General features: G+C 37.8%; 1 protein-coding gene across 1 annotated transcript in view; it reads left to right on the top strand.

Annotated features, from left to right (window-relative positions):
• The window catches only part of LOC122070998 (protein VAC14 homolog), a 28,170-nt gene extending 8,511 nt beyond the window's left edge, over positions 1 to 19,659 (top strand). Inside the window, exons 12-19 of the mRNA XM_042635263.1 lie at positions 117 to 198; positions 2,132 to 2,197; positions 5,982 to 6,097; positions 6,217 to 6,499; positions 6,586 to 6,714; positions 16,785 to 16,853; positions 18,651 to 18,947; positions 19,131 to 19,659. Coding sequence (XP_042491197.1) covers positions 117 to 198; positions 2,132 to 2,197; positions 5,982 to 6,097; positions 6,217 to 6,499; positions 6,586 to 6,714; positions 16,785 to 16,853; positions 18,651 to 18,947; positions 19,131 to 19,235 — 1,147 coding nt within the window. The 3' untranslated portion in view covers positions 19,236 to 19,659. The remainder of the gene's footprint in view (positions 1 to 116; positions 199 to 2,131; positions 2,198 to 5,981; positions 6,098 to 6,216; positions 6,500 to 6,585; positions 6,715 to 16,784; positions 16,854 to 18,650; positions 18,948 to 19,130) is intronic.
• Positions 19,660 to 20,166: the final 507 nt, after the last annotated feature.

Below are 20,166 nucleotides of genomic sequence, written 5' to 3' on the forward strand. Positions count from 1 at the left end.
ATCCCTGGGAGGGTTTCTTTTATATTATAATTTAGTTCACTGACAATGTTCATCCTGAATTAATAAGCCCTATGTATATTTACCGGTAGTGATTGTTTGGTCTTTATTTTTATCAGGCAATTATCTAGTGAATGGGATGCCACTCGAATTGAGGCATTGCATTGGATTGCAACTCTCTTAGCCAGACACCGTTCTGAGGTAATCCATGGATCTTTCAACTTATTTAGGCATTTATTGATGTTTACAGATTTTTTGTTCCTTCTTGATGCAGAATTTCAGCAAGAAGAGAAGATGGGCATGTTGTTTTGGGTTTGGTTTAGCTTTTTGGATCAAACTGAACATATGGTTCAAGTTTGGTTTAAGTTAGGCTTAATATGAATGTCCAATGAGTTATATAGGCCATGGGCTTGATGTTTTTGGGTTTTCTATTGTAAGGGCCAATTCTATTGGCTCATATATTGGAGATTTAAGTCCTCTATGGGATTAAGTAGTTAGTTTCTATGTTGTATGTTCTAGGATAGTTTCTATTTTGAAGAGAGACTTCAGTTGCAAGGGATCCCTCCAACCATACATAGGGGTTTCCGACATTAATGATTGCTATGGAGTTATAAATAAAGGAGAAGGGCCTAATCCGTAACGATTTGAAAATTTGTGATCTTTATGCTTGTTATTTTCCATGAGATGCAGTCTACTATTGTGAGAAGCAATGCTACCTTCGTGGGAGACCAATAGGGCTGGTGAAATGCTGGTCAAGGCCTTGGTGAGAAGCCTGGTCATATCCCTTTTCCTATTCTTCTTCCCATCCTCTCTTCTTCCTTCTAAAATTCGGTTTTTGTTCTCTTTCATGCGCATCCACTTTCTGTTGTGATTTGTCTTACTGCAAGTTAGTTTCACTCCATCATTTCTTCAGTTTTCATATCTGGAACTTCTTGTTAATACTTCCATCTTTTCTCCCATCAATTCCCTATACTTGATAGCAGTAATCTGCAATTATTAAAGCCCTGCGATAGCACCATACCTTATTTGGATTTCTATTATCCTACTGGGTTCTATTTTCCATGGCACTTGTTGATTTGTTTTCTCTACTTTCTGATTCCATCTCCAGTTTCTGTTTTGGGTTTTAGTTGCTGATCTGTGAGTTATTTGTTGCCATATTCACTTTCTATGTTGATTCACTAGTTACTAAACCAGGATGCTGGTTGTTTCTATTTTATGGGATTTTTAAAGGCCTGCGGTAATAGGTCTTGTAGGTCTATCTTGATATCCTCTTGGGCTTGGCTGCTTGGGATCTTTAAATTTATTTTTTGTTGTTTGGGAATGATGGGATAACATTGTATATGATATATGATTGCTTTGATAGTATTTTTTTTTTTTTTGGGCGTGGTGGGGGAGGGGTTTGCTGGTCAGCTGGTCATGTGCTTTTAGGGGCAAAGTAGGGAGAGAACAAAAACAGGGGGTATTATCGACCTTGTCAAATAGTTGGGAGGGGGAGAAATATTCCATTTGCATGGTTTGGAGCTCCAGACCACGGATTCCCTTACCTGGTCGGCAGACCAGAAAACTTCTCATTTTGGGGCCGGGGGGGGGGGTGGAGGTTTCACAAGCAGTCTAGTGGGTTAGAGTGTTAGACTGAAGCCGATGAGCCTGATTGTGCAAGTTTGAAGAGAACTCTGGTTTCTGGAGTGCGGGGAATGTCGTTGATGTGTAAAGCTAACAAATCCAGGTTTAACAGAAATGCAAGTTTGCATGGTATCCCTCCATTATAAACGAAAGCTCATAAGATTTGATGGCTACAAAAACCAAGAAAGAATCATTATGATCACTTTTCTCTGTATGATATGCAGTGTAGCCACCAAACCTGTTAAGAAACTAGTTTTATGGAACGTTCGATTCTTTATTGTCGGCCTATCTAGAGTACCTCGATCTTCCTTTCTGCTAATAGATTATCCATTGCCTCATCCTTGGTCATCATGGCCACTTAATGATTGATTTAATTTTCTACAAAGATTTTATTCTATTTAAATCCATTACCCGTAACTTATTCATGTTTCTATACTCCTTTCATTAGTTTTCAAGCTTGGAACTCTTTTTCATGTGGAATTGTTTTATTTCGGTGCTTGCACTGTAACAGGTTTTATCTTTCTTGGATGACATATTTGACACCCTTCTTAGAGTGCTATCAGATCCTTCTGATGAGGTAATTTCTCTCTCTCTCTCTCTCTCTCTCTCTCTCTCTCTCTTTGGGGGTGGGGGTATGCATTGGATTGTTTTCTATAATCATCATAAAGAGATGTATTCGTCAAAGCTATAAAAGTTTTTCATATGGTCAAAATCATTCTTTTCTTTTACCATGTTGAAATTCACTTCTCGATCATCTAAAAAAACATGCTTGTATACTCGATCATCTAAAAAAACATGCTTGTATATTTGTTACATATGCTCTACTTTTGAACCCCCACAACTTCTACCGTCAGTATTCACGCTTACATATTGCTTACTTGGTTTGGACCTTTAAGGGTTACTTTAAGCCAATATCATAAATTTCTAATACTTAAATAGGTTTTTCTTTTTCAAATATTCTTACTTAATCGCTTCTTATTACTTATTAGTAGTTGCCTATGAAGATTTGAATCACATGGATGCCATGAAGACAGAGAGAACCTTACATTGGATATCATTTCTTATCGCTTATTATGGTGCACAATGATTAAAACACTTGTTTTGCATGTATCACAATCATATTCAGGCATATCAAAGCGTATCTAGCATCTCTTAGCATCTTTCCAATACATCTTTTAAATCCAGCTTTCCGATACTGGTACTTGACACCTTGATTGTACAGATTTTTGTCAATGTTGAAGGTATTGAATGCATAGTTTTTAAGGCGGTAAGGCGACAGAAGCGTTTGAGGGTCTTTCGGAGCGCCTTAGCAATAAGGTGGGCATAAAGCGTCCCTTATTGACTAAAGTGTTCCTATGTAATTTTTTTGTAAAACCAATCTATTTGACTCAAATCCTAGTTGAATCCTATTGCACATTTACACATTAGACAAAATAGAATAACATTGAAGAAAGACAATAGATGATTGATTTGCTTTATGCTTTTGAAAACACTGACTAAACTAGAGCTGAGAACTAGCAAACATAATTAAAAATTGAAATAAAAATAGGTCATATTAAGAACAAAATGCAATTCAGCAACTGTCCAACTGATGACCTACTTAATGGCAATCTAACAGAATAAACTAGGCAGTAATAACTAATAAAATAATATATAGATGCATATAAGAGGCTATAAGCATATTGAAATATTGAATTAATTAATTAAAAACAGAAGCACAGGAATAACAGAAGAAAATGAAGAAGAAAGAAGAAGAAGAAAACAAAAAAGTATGGTATGCAGATTGCAGAAGTTGTAGAACAGAATAAGAAAGGGAAATAAGGGAGAAGAAAAAAGATCTGAAGAAAGGAAAAAAAAAAGAGATAGCAGAGCTCATCCGTGCAGTGAAGAACAGAAGAAAATGAAGAAGAAGAAGAAAAAAAAAAGTATCGTAGCAAAAGTTGCGGATGAGGAGAACAGAAGAAGAAGAAGAAGAAGAAGAAGAAGAAGAAGAAAAAAACACTCAGTCACCGTAGTTGCAAAGAAAAAAAAACTTACCGTAGTTGCAGAATAGAAGAAGAAGAAAGAAGCAAGGAAAAAAAACCACTCACCGTAGCTCTGCATGAACAAGAAATAATATTGAAAAAAAAGACACAAAAACATACCTGTAGAGGGGGTACGACTGTTCACCGGAGTAAGCTCACCTTTGCCGGAGCAAAATGGTCACCTGGATCAGTGGTTCTTCCTTGTTCCTTGATTCCTTCTCAAAGCCCTTTCTCAAAACCCTTGACAAAATCCAAACCCTGTTTGTGAATCGTGTTTTTGTTTTTTTTGGTTATTTTTGGTAGAGTAAAGCTGATCCCATACATCTCAAGTGTTAACAAAACCATACACCTACCAATAAAAAATATATATTTGGAATCTTCATCAAGCAATTTTAAAATGTGTTTAAAAAAAAAAAAAAAATCCATAAGGCGACCGCCTTTGTCCTAAGTCGTCCTAAGTTTCGCTTAAGACGCCTTATAGTGCCTTATGCTATAAGGTGATTGCCATAGCCACTTCACATAAGGCAGAGCACTGCCTTACCATCTCTAGACCGCATCAGCGCCAAGGCGCGTCGCCTTACCAGCGCCTTAAAAACTATGATTGAATGGTTATAATATTGTTCTTGTTTTGTCTGCTTATGCCTTCTTGCCCACCCACCCCCACCCCCCCCCCCCCCTTTTTCTGTTCTCAATTAGATCAGTTAAGTTTTCTGGGTGCTGCTGTAGTTATGACAGTTTTGCATTTAAGTGGTGGTGGTTATTTGATAATTAGAAATTTAGAGAGAGAATTATTTTGATTCAAAATTAGTTTAGCTTGATGTTGATAATGGATGTACCTATGCAAATTTTCGTCACTTGGGGCTCTGTGGTGTTTGTAGCTGTAACTAGAATTATCCAGTTGGTGCGTTCCCAGGGTTCAGAAAACCTATTCGGAATCACTATGGACACACACGAGCGAGAGAACACTCAATCAAAGCGTTAAATCATTAAATAAACTGAAATTTATAATATAGTGGAAGGATTGTAAATAAAAGAAATCTTAAATGGCTATTAAGGAATAAAAGGTAGGACATAAGGGGAATTATGGATTAAAAGGGACGGATAGACTTGGAACAAAGTTGAAGTATAGGATGAGTAGAGATAAATAAGAAAGGGAGGAGCATAAATGGAAGTAGAAGAATAAAATAAAGAAACAAAGAAGGAATCGGGGGGGGGGGGGAAGGTCTTCTTGTGTTGATAACCCAAGTCCCTGCTTCAGTTGTGTGAACTCTCTTGATTCAACTTCAACCAGATTTCAAACGTATGCTCCCAGCATCTGGACCTCTTGAAATCCACAAACAGGAAGTCCAAAGATCTAACGGCGAGTGTATTAGCTTTTCTGCAAACAGCCCCTGGTGGAACAAAGAAACCAATTCTGCACTTTGGTTTTCTCCTCAGTAGCCACACTGACTAGACCCTCGTATCTCTGGAAGAAAGTATCAGGAATGAGGGAATTTAAACTCAAGTTTTAGGGGTTGGGGTACCGCCCAGACACAGAGCACGATAAACAGTGTTTTGGGGCTGAAACAGAAAGGAATGGGAAACGACAAGAAAGGAGGGGAAAGAAGAAGAATAACAGAAGGTCAAAGAAAAATAAAGGTCTCTCAGGGGAGGGGAAAGAAACAAGAAGAGATGAGAGAGAGAGAGAGAGAGAGTGAGAGAGAGAGGGGAAGGGGCCATGCAGGCTCACACTTAACCTAAACTCAATTTCAATCTCTATCATGAAATCCATTGTAGCTACAAGCTATATAAAAGAAGAATACCCAGCTAAGGAAACCTATTTAACTAGGAAACTAGAAAATAAATCTAATCTTCTATGTATCTAAGTCTAACTAAAACTCCAATAAAAAAATTGCATGATAATTCAAATAAATAAATCAACTTCTAATATCTACTGAACCAGAAAAATGTTGGACCTGGTTCATCTTGGTTTGGATGGCAGATGTGTCAAGCTGGTTCAGTGACGAATCTGCATGACCAGTTCTCTATTTTCTTCCAGTTGATGTCCTTATTTGCAACTTTTCCAACTATCTACGGCTTTGTATACCTACAAAAACCTTGCTGGCTTGCTTGCTTGCTGAGACTACAATGAATTAATATAAAGCATTTTTTTCTCTCTTGCTGTTGTTTATCTCTATTCTGAAATTGAGGCATATTAAGTTCTTAACTGGTGTATGAGCATTGCTACTATCAAGCCCTTGTTCTTCTGCATCCTTGTTAATGATCTCCTGTTTTGACATCCCCCCTCGGTTCTTAAAAAATCCATCCAAAGAGGCTTCATTCTTTGTTTATCCACAGGTAGTGCTCCTGGTACTTGAGGTTCATGCATGTATAGCAAGAGATGCGCCCCATTTTCGGCATCTTGTCGTTTTCCTAGTGCATAACTTCCGGGTTGATCACTCGCTTCTTGAGAAGTGAGTTTCTTCTTCGATATTCTGGAATCCATATTTATAAGTTTGTTCTTCTTTAAAAGCAAATGAGTAATGAATCTTGGTATTTCAGAAGGGAGTTTCATAATTTGGTGTTTTATCAGGCGTGGTGCTTTAATAATCCGCCGTCTTTGTGTGCTTTTGGATGCTGAACGGGTTTACCGGGAGCTTTCAACAATCCTTGAGGGAGAAGCAGACTTGGATTTTGCATCTATGATGGTTCAGGCCCTGAATTTGATTTTGCTTACATCATCTGAATTATCTGACCTGAGAGATCTTCTAAAACAGTCTCTAGTGAATGCTGCTGGGAAGGACTTATTTGTGTCATTGTATTCTTCCTGGTGCCATTCACCAATGGCAACACTAAGTCTTTGCTTATTGGCTCAGGTACGTATTTTGTCAGGCAATTGTACCATCTTTGCATGGATATTATTTTTGCGGTTCTTTTTATTATTTGTATTCTTTCCTGACAGGCATATCAGCATGCAAGTTCTGTCATTCAGTCTCTAGGGGAGGAAGATATCAATGTCAAATTCCTGGTCCAGCTGGACAAATTGATCCGCTTGCTGGAGACGCCAATATTTGCTTATCTAAGATTGCAGGTGTGTAGCTTCTCTGCATTATATCTAGTTTCATCACAGAGATTTAGGCTTTGCTCCAGTATCATGTCTCCATATAAGCTCTCACCAGTTTGTAGAATTGGCTTCAATTATCTGTTTGCAAGAGGGGCAATGTAGTTCTGGTTTATTTCTAATAAAACAAGCCTACAACAACAAACTCAGCCTTGTCCCAACTTAGTGGGGCCAGCTTCCAATAAAACAAACCTATTTAGATGATTTAACTGCATCAAGGGGTTTTAAGATGGAGAACACATGAAAGCATATGCATTTCAAGATGCTAGTGCCATGGTGATTTGATTTAGGGATTGGATGCTCTCCTTGCCATGCATGTACCCAGTGGAGGTTTATTGACCTTTATAGTTTTTTTTTTTTTTTCTCTTAATTCTAGTAAAACCTTCTATTTTAGAGTTTTCGGCAGCAAAAATACAACATTTATGATTGCGGCAAAAAATCGCACCTTCCAGCCGTGATGATTACTAATTAGTGGTGGTTACTCAAGATGACAAACAATTGCACCTCCCAGCTGTGATGATTACTAATTAGTGGTGCTTAATTGAGACGCATGTCTCTTCTGTTTGCCTTGAAGGTGAAATTTATAAGTATTTCAAGGAAGAACTAGCTTCGCAAAGTACAATTGTCATTTTCAGATCCTGATGGATGCTGATTCTATTGGAGATGGGTCACACGTTTATGCACGGGAAAAATTCTGATCTAAACATAAAAATTAGAGAATTTTTAATTGTAAAATTCACTGGCAGGCATATAATTATGGATGTCGACTAGCCGAACTATCTTAGTTTGCCATTAGCAGAGCATTAGCTCAATTTTCCAGCTTGTGAGCCAATCCTCAGCCAAGCCAGGATTTGGCCTGTCAAGATGTTATATTATGTTTATAATATAAAAAAAAGATTGTAAATCTTGGTTCATGATTTTTTTCCCCTGATACTAATTTTAGGATTTATTGTTTATTTTCATTAATTGATTTAGGGTTGTAGCCTGGATTCGTGGCCTTGCAATTTTGAGGCTTAATATATCCAGTAATTAGTGAGCTGATTTGAGCCTGAGCCAATCTTGAGGAAAACCCTCTTCTGAAAAGCCTGAGCCAAGCTACACAAAGGTCCATCATTGACAACCGTTGACAGAATGAGTTGTGACGAGCATGGCAGAGTATGAGTTGGATCACTCTTTGATAGAGTATTAAGTTACATGTATAAAAGTATCAAGACTTAAATTCTGCATGATAAGGGTTTTGCATGAACCTTTAGATTGAGGGATCAGGCCATTTTAGATTGTCAACTGCTAATAGCTAACAATCAGATTTTAGGTCAAGACCACTCGTGAGTTCTAATCATCGGGTGGTCAATAGACATTTGGGTTCCAATGGATCATTTGTGCCATTCAGACCGTCGAAATTATGATAAAATAACTGATAAATGGGTGTGTGAAAATTTACTCATGACTTCTCGTATCAGGTGCAAACAACTTACTACTACCTATGACTCAGCTTTGTTGGTTGATATTAATTATATATATACTAGAAAACTTGCACAGTCAAATGCACGTGTTGTATTTTGTTATGCGGCACAAGTAATAATATATGATACAAATTAATTAATTAAATAAATCAATCTGCCTTTTCAATGAGGTCATCCACAGGAAGACCTTCATGTTCCAAGATACATGTTTGTTCCATGCCAAGATGCCGGCCGTCTACTTTGCAATAGATAATTGGACACCTATTTAAGCCCAAGAAGAAGTTAATTAATATTTTGAAATGGTTTAGCTGTCCAAACTTTGCAGGGTTTTTAACAGTGAAGATTATATGTTATCATGAAAAGCTACACATAATTCAATAGCATGAACTTAGGATTTTGACAATTCAATAACTGGACTTAAACAAGATGGATTTCCACATGGGTTTTGTCTTTTTAGAAATATGGTAAATCAAGTTGCTTCGTGTACTCACCATTGCTATCAATGTAATTGACTTCAAAGACTTAGACTATTTTGCTGCCAAGGCCGAAGCAATTATACATCCTATGGAGTTTTCAAGCAATTAATCGTTTGTTTGCTGCAACCTAGCCGAAGGAAGGAAAGGATATTAGAGGAGGGTAGGAGATAGTGATGAAGAAGGGGTAGGAGATAGTCAATATAAATAGAATTTTTGGAACATCAAAACTATTTCTGATTTTAAATAAGCAGCAATTGCAAAAGAAGATTATCAAAGAACAATTTGCAGCCAAAATAAGGTGCAGTGTTTCTATTGTATAATATTTTTAAAGCATGCCCAGATTAATACCCCTAAATAAACTGAAGGCGCTGAATGGTGCCGAAAATTGGTGTTAACAACCCCAATAAATCCAGCATGCTCTGATTTTTATTCTACATACCTGTTCCGAGGAGGATTGAATAAATTGTTTGTCTGCTGCAACCTAGCCGAAGGAAGGAGAGGATATTAGAGGAGGGTAGGAGATAGTGATGAAGAAGGGGTGAATGCCAAGTAAATGAGATTGGAGGGTCCCCAAGCTTGAATTTCTGTTCGGGTTCCCAAGCACTTGAATTCATTTTGGTGGGGGATGAATATATACATTCATCCTAAGTGACCGTTGAGGATCTCTATAGTGATTAGCCGTGTCCTTTAGGACTTAGCGACTCATCTGGAGACGTTTCAAGAGAGGAGTGAATGAGAAAATTTGGAGTAAATGAGAGTCGTGACTTTAAGAGAAGAGTGAATGAGAGAATTTGGTAATTATTTCAGAAGGCGAGAGACTCTTGGTGTTACAAATGGGCAGCAATTTGCTAAGTTTGAAATTATGGATAGTGGGGAGGGAGAGAATTTTTCTCCTCCACGTTTAGGGAAGAGAGAGAGAGAAAGATAATTATGGATAGTGAGATTTTTTTTTTTAAATAAAATAATTATGGAGAGATTTAAATTGGTAGATTTGCCCAAAAAACCATAATTTAAGTAGTAATCAGGGAAGGATTCCTTGATTCATAATTATTACTCCACGTTTAGGGAAGAGAGAGGGAGAGAGATAATTATGGATAGTGTGGAGGGAGAGAATTTTTCTCCTCCACGTTTAGGGAAGAGATAGAGATAATTATAGATAGTGAGAGGATGAGTGAGAATTTAGTAAACTGGGGGGAGGGGGAATACTATAATTGTAAGGAAGGATTCCTTGATTCCTAATTATTACGGATCTCTATGGTGATTAGTCGTGTCTTTTAGGACTTAGTGCCTCATCTGGAGACGTTTCAAGAGAGGAGTGAATGAGAGAATTTGGTAATTATTTCAGAAGGCGAGAGACTCTTGGTATTATAAATAGGCAACTATTTGTTAAGTTTGAAATTATGGATAGTGGGGAGGGAGAATTTTTCTCTTCCACGTTTAGGGAAGAGAGAAAAAGATAATTATGGATAGTGAGAGGATGAGTGAGGTTTTTTTTTTTTTTAATAAAATAATTATGAAGAGATTTTAATTGGTAAAGTTTGCCCAAAAAAATCGTAATTTAAGTAGTAATCAGGGAAGGATTCCTTGATTCCTAATTATTTCTCCATGTTTAGAGAAGAGAGGTGGGGGAGAGAGAGATAATTATGGATAGTGAGAGGATGAGTGAGAATTTAGTAAACCGAGGGGGGCAATATTATAATTGTAAGGAAGTATTCATTGATTCCTAATTATTACGGATTTTTACTTCCCCCTTTCTCCTCAACGTTTTTCTTCTCCATGTTTAGGGAAGAGAGAGGGAGAGAGATAATTCTGGATAGTGGGGAGGGAGAGAATTTTTCTCCTCCACGTTTATGGAAGAGAGAGAGAATAATGGATAGTGAGAGAATGAGGGAATTTTTTTTAAAATAATTGTGGAGAGATGTTAAATGGGGGCATTAGTCGTATAATTATAATAGTGGGGAGGGAGAGAATTTTTCTCCACTTTTAGGGAAGAGAGATAATTATGGAGAGATTTAAATATAGAGAGATGTTAAATGGGAGCATTAGTCGTAATTTAAATAGTAATTGGGGGCATTTGGGTCAGATGATAAAGTTTGCCAAAAAACACTAGGCCCTCATTTACTACTTAAATTATGACTAATACCCCCATTTAACATCCCTCCATATTTAAATCTCTCCATAATTATTTTAAAAAACAATTCTCACTCATCCTCTCACTATCCATAATTCTCTCTCTTCCCTAAACGTGGAGGAGAAAAATTCTCTCCCTCCCCACTATCCATAATTATCTCTCTCTCTTCCCTAAATGTGGAGGAGAAAAACGTTGAGGAGAAAGAGGGAAGTAAAAATCCGTAATAATTAGGAATCCTTCCTTACAACTATAATATTGCCCCTTGGTTTGCTAAATTCTCACTCATCCTCTCACTATTTATAATTATCTCTCTCTCTCTTCCGTAAACATGGAGGAGACAAATTCTCTCCCTCCTCAGTATCCATAATTATCTCTCTCTTTCTCTTCCTTAAACGTGGAGTAATAATTAGGAATCAAGGAATCCTTCCCTGATTACTACTTAAATTACGATTTTTGGGCAAATTTTACCAATATAAATCTCTCCATAATTATTTTATTTTATTTTTTTTAAAATCTCACTCATCCTCTCTCACTATCCATAATTATCTCTCTCTCACTCTCTTCCCTAAACATGGAGGAGAAAAATTCTCTCCCTCCCCACTATCCATAATTTCAAACTTAGCAAATTACTGCCCATTTGTAACACCAAGAGTCTCTCACCTTCTGAAATAATTACCAAATTCTCTCATTCACTCCTCTCTTAAAGTCACTACTCTCATTCACTCCTCTCTTGAAACGTCTCCAGATGAGGCGCTAAGTCCTAAAAGACATGACTAATCACTACAGAGATCCATAATAATTAGGAATCAAGGAATCCTTCCTTATAATTATGATATACCCCCCTCGGTTTACTAAATTCTCACTCATCCTCTCACTATCCATAACTCTCTCTCTCTCTCTCTCTCTCCCCTAAATGTGGAGGAGAAAAATTCTCTCCCTCCTCACTATCCATAATTATCTCTCTCTTCCCTAAACGTGGAGTAATAATTAGGAATCCTTCCCTGATTAGTACTTAAATTACGATTTTTTAGGCAAACTTTATCAATTTAAATCTCTTCATAATTATTTTATTTTAAAAAAGTCTCACTGCCCATAATTATCTCTCTCTTCCCTAAACGTGGAGGACAAAAATTCTCTCCTTCCCCACTATCTATAATTTCAAACTTAGCAAATTGCTGCCCATTTGTAACCTAGAGTCTCTCACCTTCTGAAATAATTACCAAATTCTTTCATTCACTCCTCTCTTAAAGTCATGATTCTCATTCACTCCAAATTCTCTCATTCACTCCTCTCTTGAAACGTCTCCAGATGAGGCGCTAAGTCCTAAAAGACACGACTAATCACTACAGAGATCCTCAACTGTCACCTAGGATGAATGTATATATTCCATCCCCCACCAAAAGAAATTCAAGCCCTTAGGAACCCGAACAGACATTCAAGCTTGGGGACGATCAAGTATGTTTTCAAAATCTCTTCAATCTCATTTAGTTGGCATTCACCCCTTCTTCATCACTATCTCCTACCCTCCTCTAATATCTTCTCCTTCGGCTAGGTTGCAGCAGACAAACAATTTATTCAATCTTCCTTGGAACAGGTAAGTAGAATAAAAACCAGAGCATACTGGATTTATTGGGGTTGTTAACACCAATTTTCTACGCCATTGAGCTCCTTCAGTTTATTTAGGGGTATTAATCTAGGCATGCTTTAAAAAATACTATACAATAGAAACACTGCACCTTATTTTGGCTGCAAATTGCTCTTTGATAATCTTCTTTTGCAACTGCTGCTTATTTAAAATCAGAAATAGTTTTGATGTTCCAAAAATTTTATTTATATTGACTATCTCCTACCCCTTCTTCATCACTATCTCCTACCCTCCTCTAATATCATTTCCTTCCTTCCGCTAGGTTGTAGCAGACAAACGATCAATTGCTTGAAAACTCTATAGGATGTATAATTGCTTTGGCCTTGGAAGCAAAATATTTTAAGTCTTTGAAGTCAATTACATTGATAGCAACGGTGAGTACACGAAGCAACTTGATTTACCATATTTCTAAAAAGACAAAACCCATGTGGAAATCCATCTTGTTTAAGTCCAGTTATTGAATTGTCAAAATCCTAAGTTCATGCTATTGAATTATGTGTAGCTTTACATGATAACATATAATCTTCACTGTTAAAAACTCTGCAAAGTTTGGACAGCTAAACCATTTCAAAATATTAATTAACTCTTCTTGGGCTTAAATAGGTGTCCAATTATCTATTACAAAATTTCATGATAACATATAATCTTCACTGTTAAAAACTCTGCAAAGTTTGAACAGTTAAACCATTTCAAAATATTAATTAACCTCTTCTTGGGCTTAAATAGGTGTCCAATTATCTATTACAAAATAGATGGGCGGCATCTTGGCATGGAACAAACATGTATCTTGGAACATGAAGGTCTTCCTATGGATGACCTCATTGAAAAGGCAGCAATGATTTATTTAATAAATTAATTTGTATCATATATTACTACTCGTGCCGCATAACAAAATACAACACGTGCAAATTTTCTAGTATATATATATATATATTGTTATTGTATTATGGTTCTGATTGTTTGGACCTCTGAAGTGCTCAGCCATAGTGATTTGACCTCTGGTCTATTTGTGAAAACATTAAAAGGGCGTACCTAATGTGCAAGGCTCTTGCATGTGTGAGGTCAGGGGAGGGGCGAGAACCTTTGTTAGTTAATTCGCGTTTAACGTTTTCTTGCCATTTAAAACGCCGAATTCCGAACTGCCCAGAGTAAGTTGGTAAAAAACGGGGACGGCAGCTCTTAAAGTTCTAAAAGCATTTAAAACGCAATTTTTTTTTTAATCTAAAAAAGCGGACATGACAATTAAAAAGAAAAAAAAAAAGAAGGGAAAATAAGAAAACCCACCTTTCACCCTAACCTAAGCCCATGAGTCCTTGTGACCGTGTCCCACTCTCCCCCTTCTTCTTAAAGTCACTCGACTCCAGTGACCCAATCCGCTACTCCACTGTCCGCTCACTCGGTCTCGTTGTGACTCTCGTCTTCTCTCTCAACGGCAAGCAAAAGACTCAGGTTAGGGGCGTTTCTCTCTCTCTCTCTCTCTCTCTCTCTCTCTCTATTTCTTGTTCTTGAGAATATGCTTCTCCCATTTTTCTTGAGAATATTTTGTATTCCAGAATTTTTCTGTATTCACTGTCAAAACAATATTAGTTATTTTCAAGTGAGGTTTTGGGTTTACCTTTCTGGGTATAGATCATTCTACACCTTCCATAGCCTCTTTAGGTTCGTGTTTCTGAAAACCCTAGGCTAACAAGGTTTTTGGGTTTTTTTTTTCTGCTATCCGTTCACCATTCTTGACATTACAAGTTTCCTTGGTTCGTGTTATGCAGGTATTTAGGTTATTATTTACCAATTTATGCATGTATGTTGCCGTTTTTTTGGCACCGTATTGTTTAAATTTAAACATTTAAAATGCGTACCATTTGTTTTTTATTTTTTCCCGTATTTGACCGTATTTTTTACCGTCTCGTTCAAGTTTTGATCAGTTTAGAACACGCCTGTCCCGAACAACCTTTTTTTGTCGTTCCTGTTTTAACTAACAAAGGCGAGAACTACACAACATAACTCTGAGAATCTATTTGTGAAAACGTTACTGTATTTAAATTCATATCAGTTGGGCCATAATCCATGTAGAATGGGACATTATTAATATCTCTTCCTTGAAGGTTGTCCTTAGTCCTTGATCCCATACAACTAATTTTGTACAAATGCAACCTATTACTTTTTATGGAGGAAGCTGAACCAAACAACAACAAGAAACTCAGCCTTATCCCAACTTAATAGGGTCGGCTACATAATCCATGCAAAACAAAGTAGGGAAAACTGAGGTCCAATCAAAGAAGGGAGAATGAAGAGATGAAGAAATGAGATGAGAAAGAAAAAAATGAAAGAGGAAAGAGGAACAACCCAACAAGTTACGAGAATCTCAGCTACATGGGGTTGTGCTACATGGATCCTTGCCCTCCAATAGGCATCCGAGGTCATACTTGGGACAAGACTATGCATGTCATTTCTCACAATTTCTCTATAGACATTTTAGGCATGCTCCTAGCTCTTTTTGTAACGACCCAAGAATACGGCAAGTACCAGACCCGCCTGGGAGATTGGTGAGGTGTCCCCACCAAGAATACTGCAAGTACTAGGGGGTTTGGGAGATCGGTGAGGGGGTACAAACTTTAGTCCCACCACCTAGGGAAATATTACTGGGCTAATTAATAACCTCTAGCCTTCTTAACATGGCACAACGTGTTTTAAAGCCTTGAGGCTCGTGGGCCAAAGAGGACAATATTGTACCAGGTTAATGGGGCCGGGGCGTTACAAATGGTATCAGAGCTGACCCCGACAGCTTGGGGCCACAGCGGGGACGCTATGCTGAAAGGGGGGAAGTGTAATGACCCAAGAATACGGTAAGTACCAGACCTGCCTGGGAGACCAGTGAGGTGTCCCCACCAAGAATACAGCAAGTACCAAGGGGTTTGGGAGATTGGTGAGGGTGTGCAAACTTTAGTCTCACATCGCCTAGGGGGAGATTACTGGGTTAGTTAATAACCTCTAGCCTCCTTAACATGGCATAACGCATTTTAAAGCCTTGAGGTTCATGGGCCAAAGAAGACAATATTGTGCCAGGTTAATAGGGCCGGGGCGTTACACTTTTAGCTCCTTCAATCTGAATCAAATATTCAGATCACTCTTCATTGGGGTGTCCCCAGACCTTCGTTGAACATGGCCATACCATCTCAAACAATTTTCTCAGACTTTGTCATTGATCAAAGCAATTCCCAAATCAGTTCTAATACGGTCATTCATTTATCCTTTCTAGTTTTTGCGCACATCCATCTTAACATCCTCATCTTTGCTACACAGCTTCTCTACATGACACTTCTTGACTGCCCAATATTCTGTCCCATACATCCTAGTATGTCATACAGAAATGTAGAACTTTCCTTTAAGCTTTAAAGAAATACGTCACTCACACAGTACTCCGGTTGTACCTCTCCACTTCATCCATCCCACTTTAATTGTCTATCACCTTTTTTATTTATAGTTGACCCCAGATATCTAAAATAGTCATTTTGCAATATCTCTCTCTCCTCAATTTTCACCATGTTATTATCCATCATAGTGTGACTAAAATTACACATCATATACTCCATCTTCGTTCTTCTAAACTTAAAGCCTCTTGTTTCCAAGGTTGATCTCCATAGCTCTAACTTAGCATTAATCCCTGCTTTTGTCTCATCCACCAAATCTATATCATCAACGAAGAGTATGCACGATGGGACCTCGTCTTGAATGCCCTTGGTTAAATCATCCTTGATAAGCACGAATAGATAAGGGCCCAAGGCTGATTCTTGATGTAACCAATCGTAGTTAGGAATTTCTTGCCCTGATCTCCCATAGATCTCACACCAGTCACCATGCCCTCATACATATCTTTAATTACATGGAGGAAGCTGAACCCATAAGTCTAAATGAGATTATAGATATTCTTGATACATAGTAGGGGCTTAATGTGTGAGGAACACGGATCAAGTTGTATGTGCTTTTGAAGGAACTTATTCAAGGATTTAAATGGTGTTTCAGATCTAGGAAATTGTGTTATCTAGTGTTCCCCTTAGGTGGACTGGTAAGAGGACTGAAGTTCCTTCTGAATTAGTTTTGATTTCTTCAGTTTAAATAAGAGTGTTAACTTTTTAAGCATTCGAGTGAAGTTGTACATGCAGTATCAATTGTAAATCATGTTTCAAAATTTGGTCCCAGGAAATGCTCATTGAATTTCCTTGCTAGTGTTCCTATTAGAGGAGTCCCGTTATTGATAAACTCTTACCTTTTCTTCTTAGATTAGGATTTTCTTTTGGTCACCTTAACTGATTCTATGGATTTTGCAGCTTCTTGAACCTGGAAGATACATATGGTTGTTGAAAGCATTGTATGGTCTACTGATGTTGTTACCCCAGGTAAGTTTGAAGAGCTCTTCCCCACCCCCACCCCCACCCCCCGCCCCCCTTTTCTTTTTTTCTAATTCTTTCATGTTCTCCTTTGTGTAACTCACTAGCTTTCGATTGTTAATTTGAGGTGAGGAATGCTTGGGCTGGGAGACGTTAATTACTCTTAGTGCATGTTTGGCTAAGCTTCTTGGGCTTCTACTTCTTGGCTGTAGAGGCCAACCTTTGGTGATAATGGGAATTTAAAATGTCACGCTTAATAAGATTATTTTGCTTGGAATCTTGACCGCCATAAGCTGTAGAAATTAAGAAGCACCCTTTTCCCCTGCTTCTGGAGGTTATGTTGCTTTCGGCAGTGAAGATTCCAAAGGAAATAATCTTATTGAGCCAGCCATTGGCTAGATTCAAAGAGTCCTGTAAGAAAAGGTGGAGTCCCATCCAAAGATCTATTTTAAATGTACACAAAAAACTGTTAGATATCATTTTCAAAAAGTGATTTGAAATTCTGATGAACAGGGTCTTGATTGGTTTTAATAGCAAGATTGATGCAGAAGCAACATAGAGAAGAATTCCCATGGTTTGATAAACCATTGGATCAGTTTTGGTGTTTGGTAGCGCTACATTATAGGAAATTGTGTTATTTCCATCATTTTTCTTAGAGCTTATTTTGGATGGTCAAAACTTCTCTTCTTTGCATGGAATTGGTGTCATTTGAGAGGTTTTTGAGTTCAATATCCCACAAGACTGAGATCTTGTGACTTCGACTTGTATCGGGAGAGATATGGTTACTTTGCTGACAAGGTGTTTACAAGTGTCGTGATTTCTTATTTAGGAAGTATAGTCAGAGTAGGTTTTCTATTTCGGGTCCAGTTTTGTTAGTATCTTTTATTGAGTCTTAGTTTAAAGGGTTGAACACTCATTGCATTTTCTATATTGTTACTAGATTCATATTAGGACTCTTTTTAAGGAAGAGAGTCTATTCCTGGATATTTAGTCCAATTGTAATCTCGTTTTTTGAGAAGTGTGATCTATATAGGGCTGTAAGCAACTTTATTTGTGGTGTTATGGAATTTGTTTGCTATCGTTTCACCTAAAAGCTCGAACTGTTTGGGAAGGGCATGGGAAGGGCAGCGTCAATGTATACATCAACACTCCCTAGACGTACAATCCAAGTTCCAATGGTCCTTGCACATGGAGGTCAAGCTGCATTTCCTTCGCACGGCACCAAGGGAGAAGAGACATCGCGAATACTCTTCTGGTGCACTTCCCTGGAGTCTAACACTTGACCTCCCTGTTATGGTACCATGTTCAGTACCGTTTCACCTAAAAGCTCAAACTGTTAGGGAAGCGCACGGTCAATGTATACATCAACAAAATTGAACCATAGGGTATTTATATTGGTTTGGAGTAAGAATTGTGGCTCATTTTTCCTCATTGCTGTTATCCTGGGGGTAAGGGGCTGGTGATCTGACTTGGATTCCTAGCTTTGTACTTATTTCTTGTGCTATAATCTTCTCTCTCCATTAAATTGCCTTTTTAGTTCTATTTTTGGGGTTTCTCCTTCAATTTCCTTTGAACCCATTACCCGCAAGCGTAATAATGGAATTTTGCTCCATTGGCTGCATCAAAGCTCCAATCATAATTACATTGGTTTTAGAGATGCTTGATATGTTTAAGCTTGAAAGGCCATTGACAGTATAAATCATGATCCCAAAATTTCAAATACATATCTTTGGGTACTATTCCGCGCTCACACCCCCCCCCCAGGTGCCTAAATAGTAATGATGATGATGGTTTCACCTGTTGCAGCAAAGTTCAGCCTTTAAAATATTGCGTACTCGACTGAAGACTGTACCTTCTTACTCCTTTGGTGGTGATCAATTCAAGCGAACATCATCAGGGAATCCATACCAGATTTTACATCAGATGCCAAGTGGATCACATATCATGGAGGATGGTGAAAGAAACCATGATACAGGGAATGCACATAATGGGATTAACTTTTATTTGCGACTGCAACAGTTTGAGCGCATGCAGCAGCAACATAGAATGCATTCAAAATCAGAGATGCAATCGCGGAATTCCACTTCGTCTACCTTATCACAGGTCTATATTTGGAATCATGTATTGCCACCATGTTGCTTATACTTGCATGCTACATACTGCTTCATGACCCATGTTATGTATTGATGGCGTATTTTCATCTGAAATAGAATTTTCAGTTTTCAAGGTAACCTGTAATTGGATTTTTCTGGGTAGCGCCTTAGATTTTGACAATTTAATGTGCAGGAGGTGCAAAGACCAGAAGAACATCGCAGACCTGCATCAGTGTCAGAAATTATCCGTCCTCCTTCAAGATCATCATGGAGAGGCTCAGGACAGTCACAACCTTAATTATGTTGGTTTTTCTTGGCTCTGATTAGGGTTCTATTCCACCGATCTCTGTGTTCCCGAGGAGCATATTAATCAGATACCATATTTTGCAAGCCATGGGTGAGATCTGGTGTAATTGTAAAATTGTATATCGTAGAGGTTTGTTGTGTTGTGTTTCTGGAGGGTTGGGGTGTTGGGAATTGGGGTTAACTCAAGATTGAGCTTGGGATGTTCCCAAGCCTATTCTTTTGCATTTGCAAACCGGGGCATGCTCATGTGGTTCTGTTATTTTTTCCATTGAAGACCATGTGGGCAGGAGGGCAAATTCAATATTTAGGGTCTGCAGTTAAAGCAATCTGAGAAAAAATAAGTCGTTCAAAGAATTATGTACATTGTTGTCTTTTGCCAATGTTAAAGCAATCATTATTTTTTTGTTTGCTGATCATAATGTACATGTTCAATTACCATACCTTTGTAGGATATAAACTTCATTTTTATTTGCTATTAAATTAGTTTTTCCTTTATTAGGCCTGCAGTGTATATGCCTGAAAATTGACCAGGGACTTCGACCGTTTGGCTATCCATTTGACATATCCGGTATTGGCTACTTTGAGAGTCGGTCAGTTAGAAAACAAGGTTTTGACTTGTCTAAAAGACTTAAGTCCAATATTAGGTCTGACTTTGGAAGGTTTTGCGGGAAATATTTAATTTTTTGTTTCAATTTACTGAATATTAGGTCTTTTTCATTTTGTGAAAATATTGAGGTCATTTTCCCAAAAGCTTTGTAAATTTTCAATGACAATGCTAGGTTCTTTGGATAAGTTACCTCTCTAATATAGTGGCCTCTCTCAACTGTATACCTTACATTTTGTTGGACTATTATAGCAAGTTTTCAGCAGTTCTGAACTTTTTCCAAAAGTTCTCCCGGACAATTTTCTGACTTTCAGTTTTC

Source organism: Macadamia integrifolia, unplaced genomic scaffold, assembly GCF_013358625.1.
Source record: "Macadamia integrifolia cultivar HAES 741 unplaced genomic scaffold, SCU_Mint_v3 scaffold_170A, whole genome shotgun sequence".
NCBI classification, from domain to species: domain Eukaryota; kingdom Viridiplantae; phylum Streptophyta; class Magnoliopsida; order Proteales; family Proteaceae; genus Macadamia; species Macadamia integrifolia.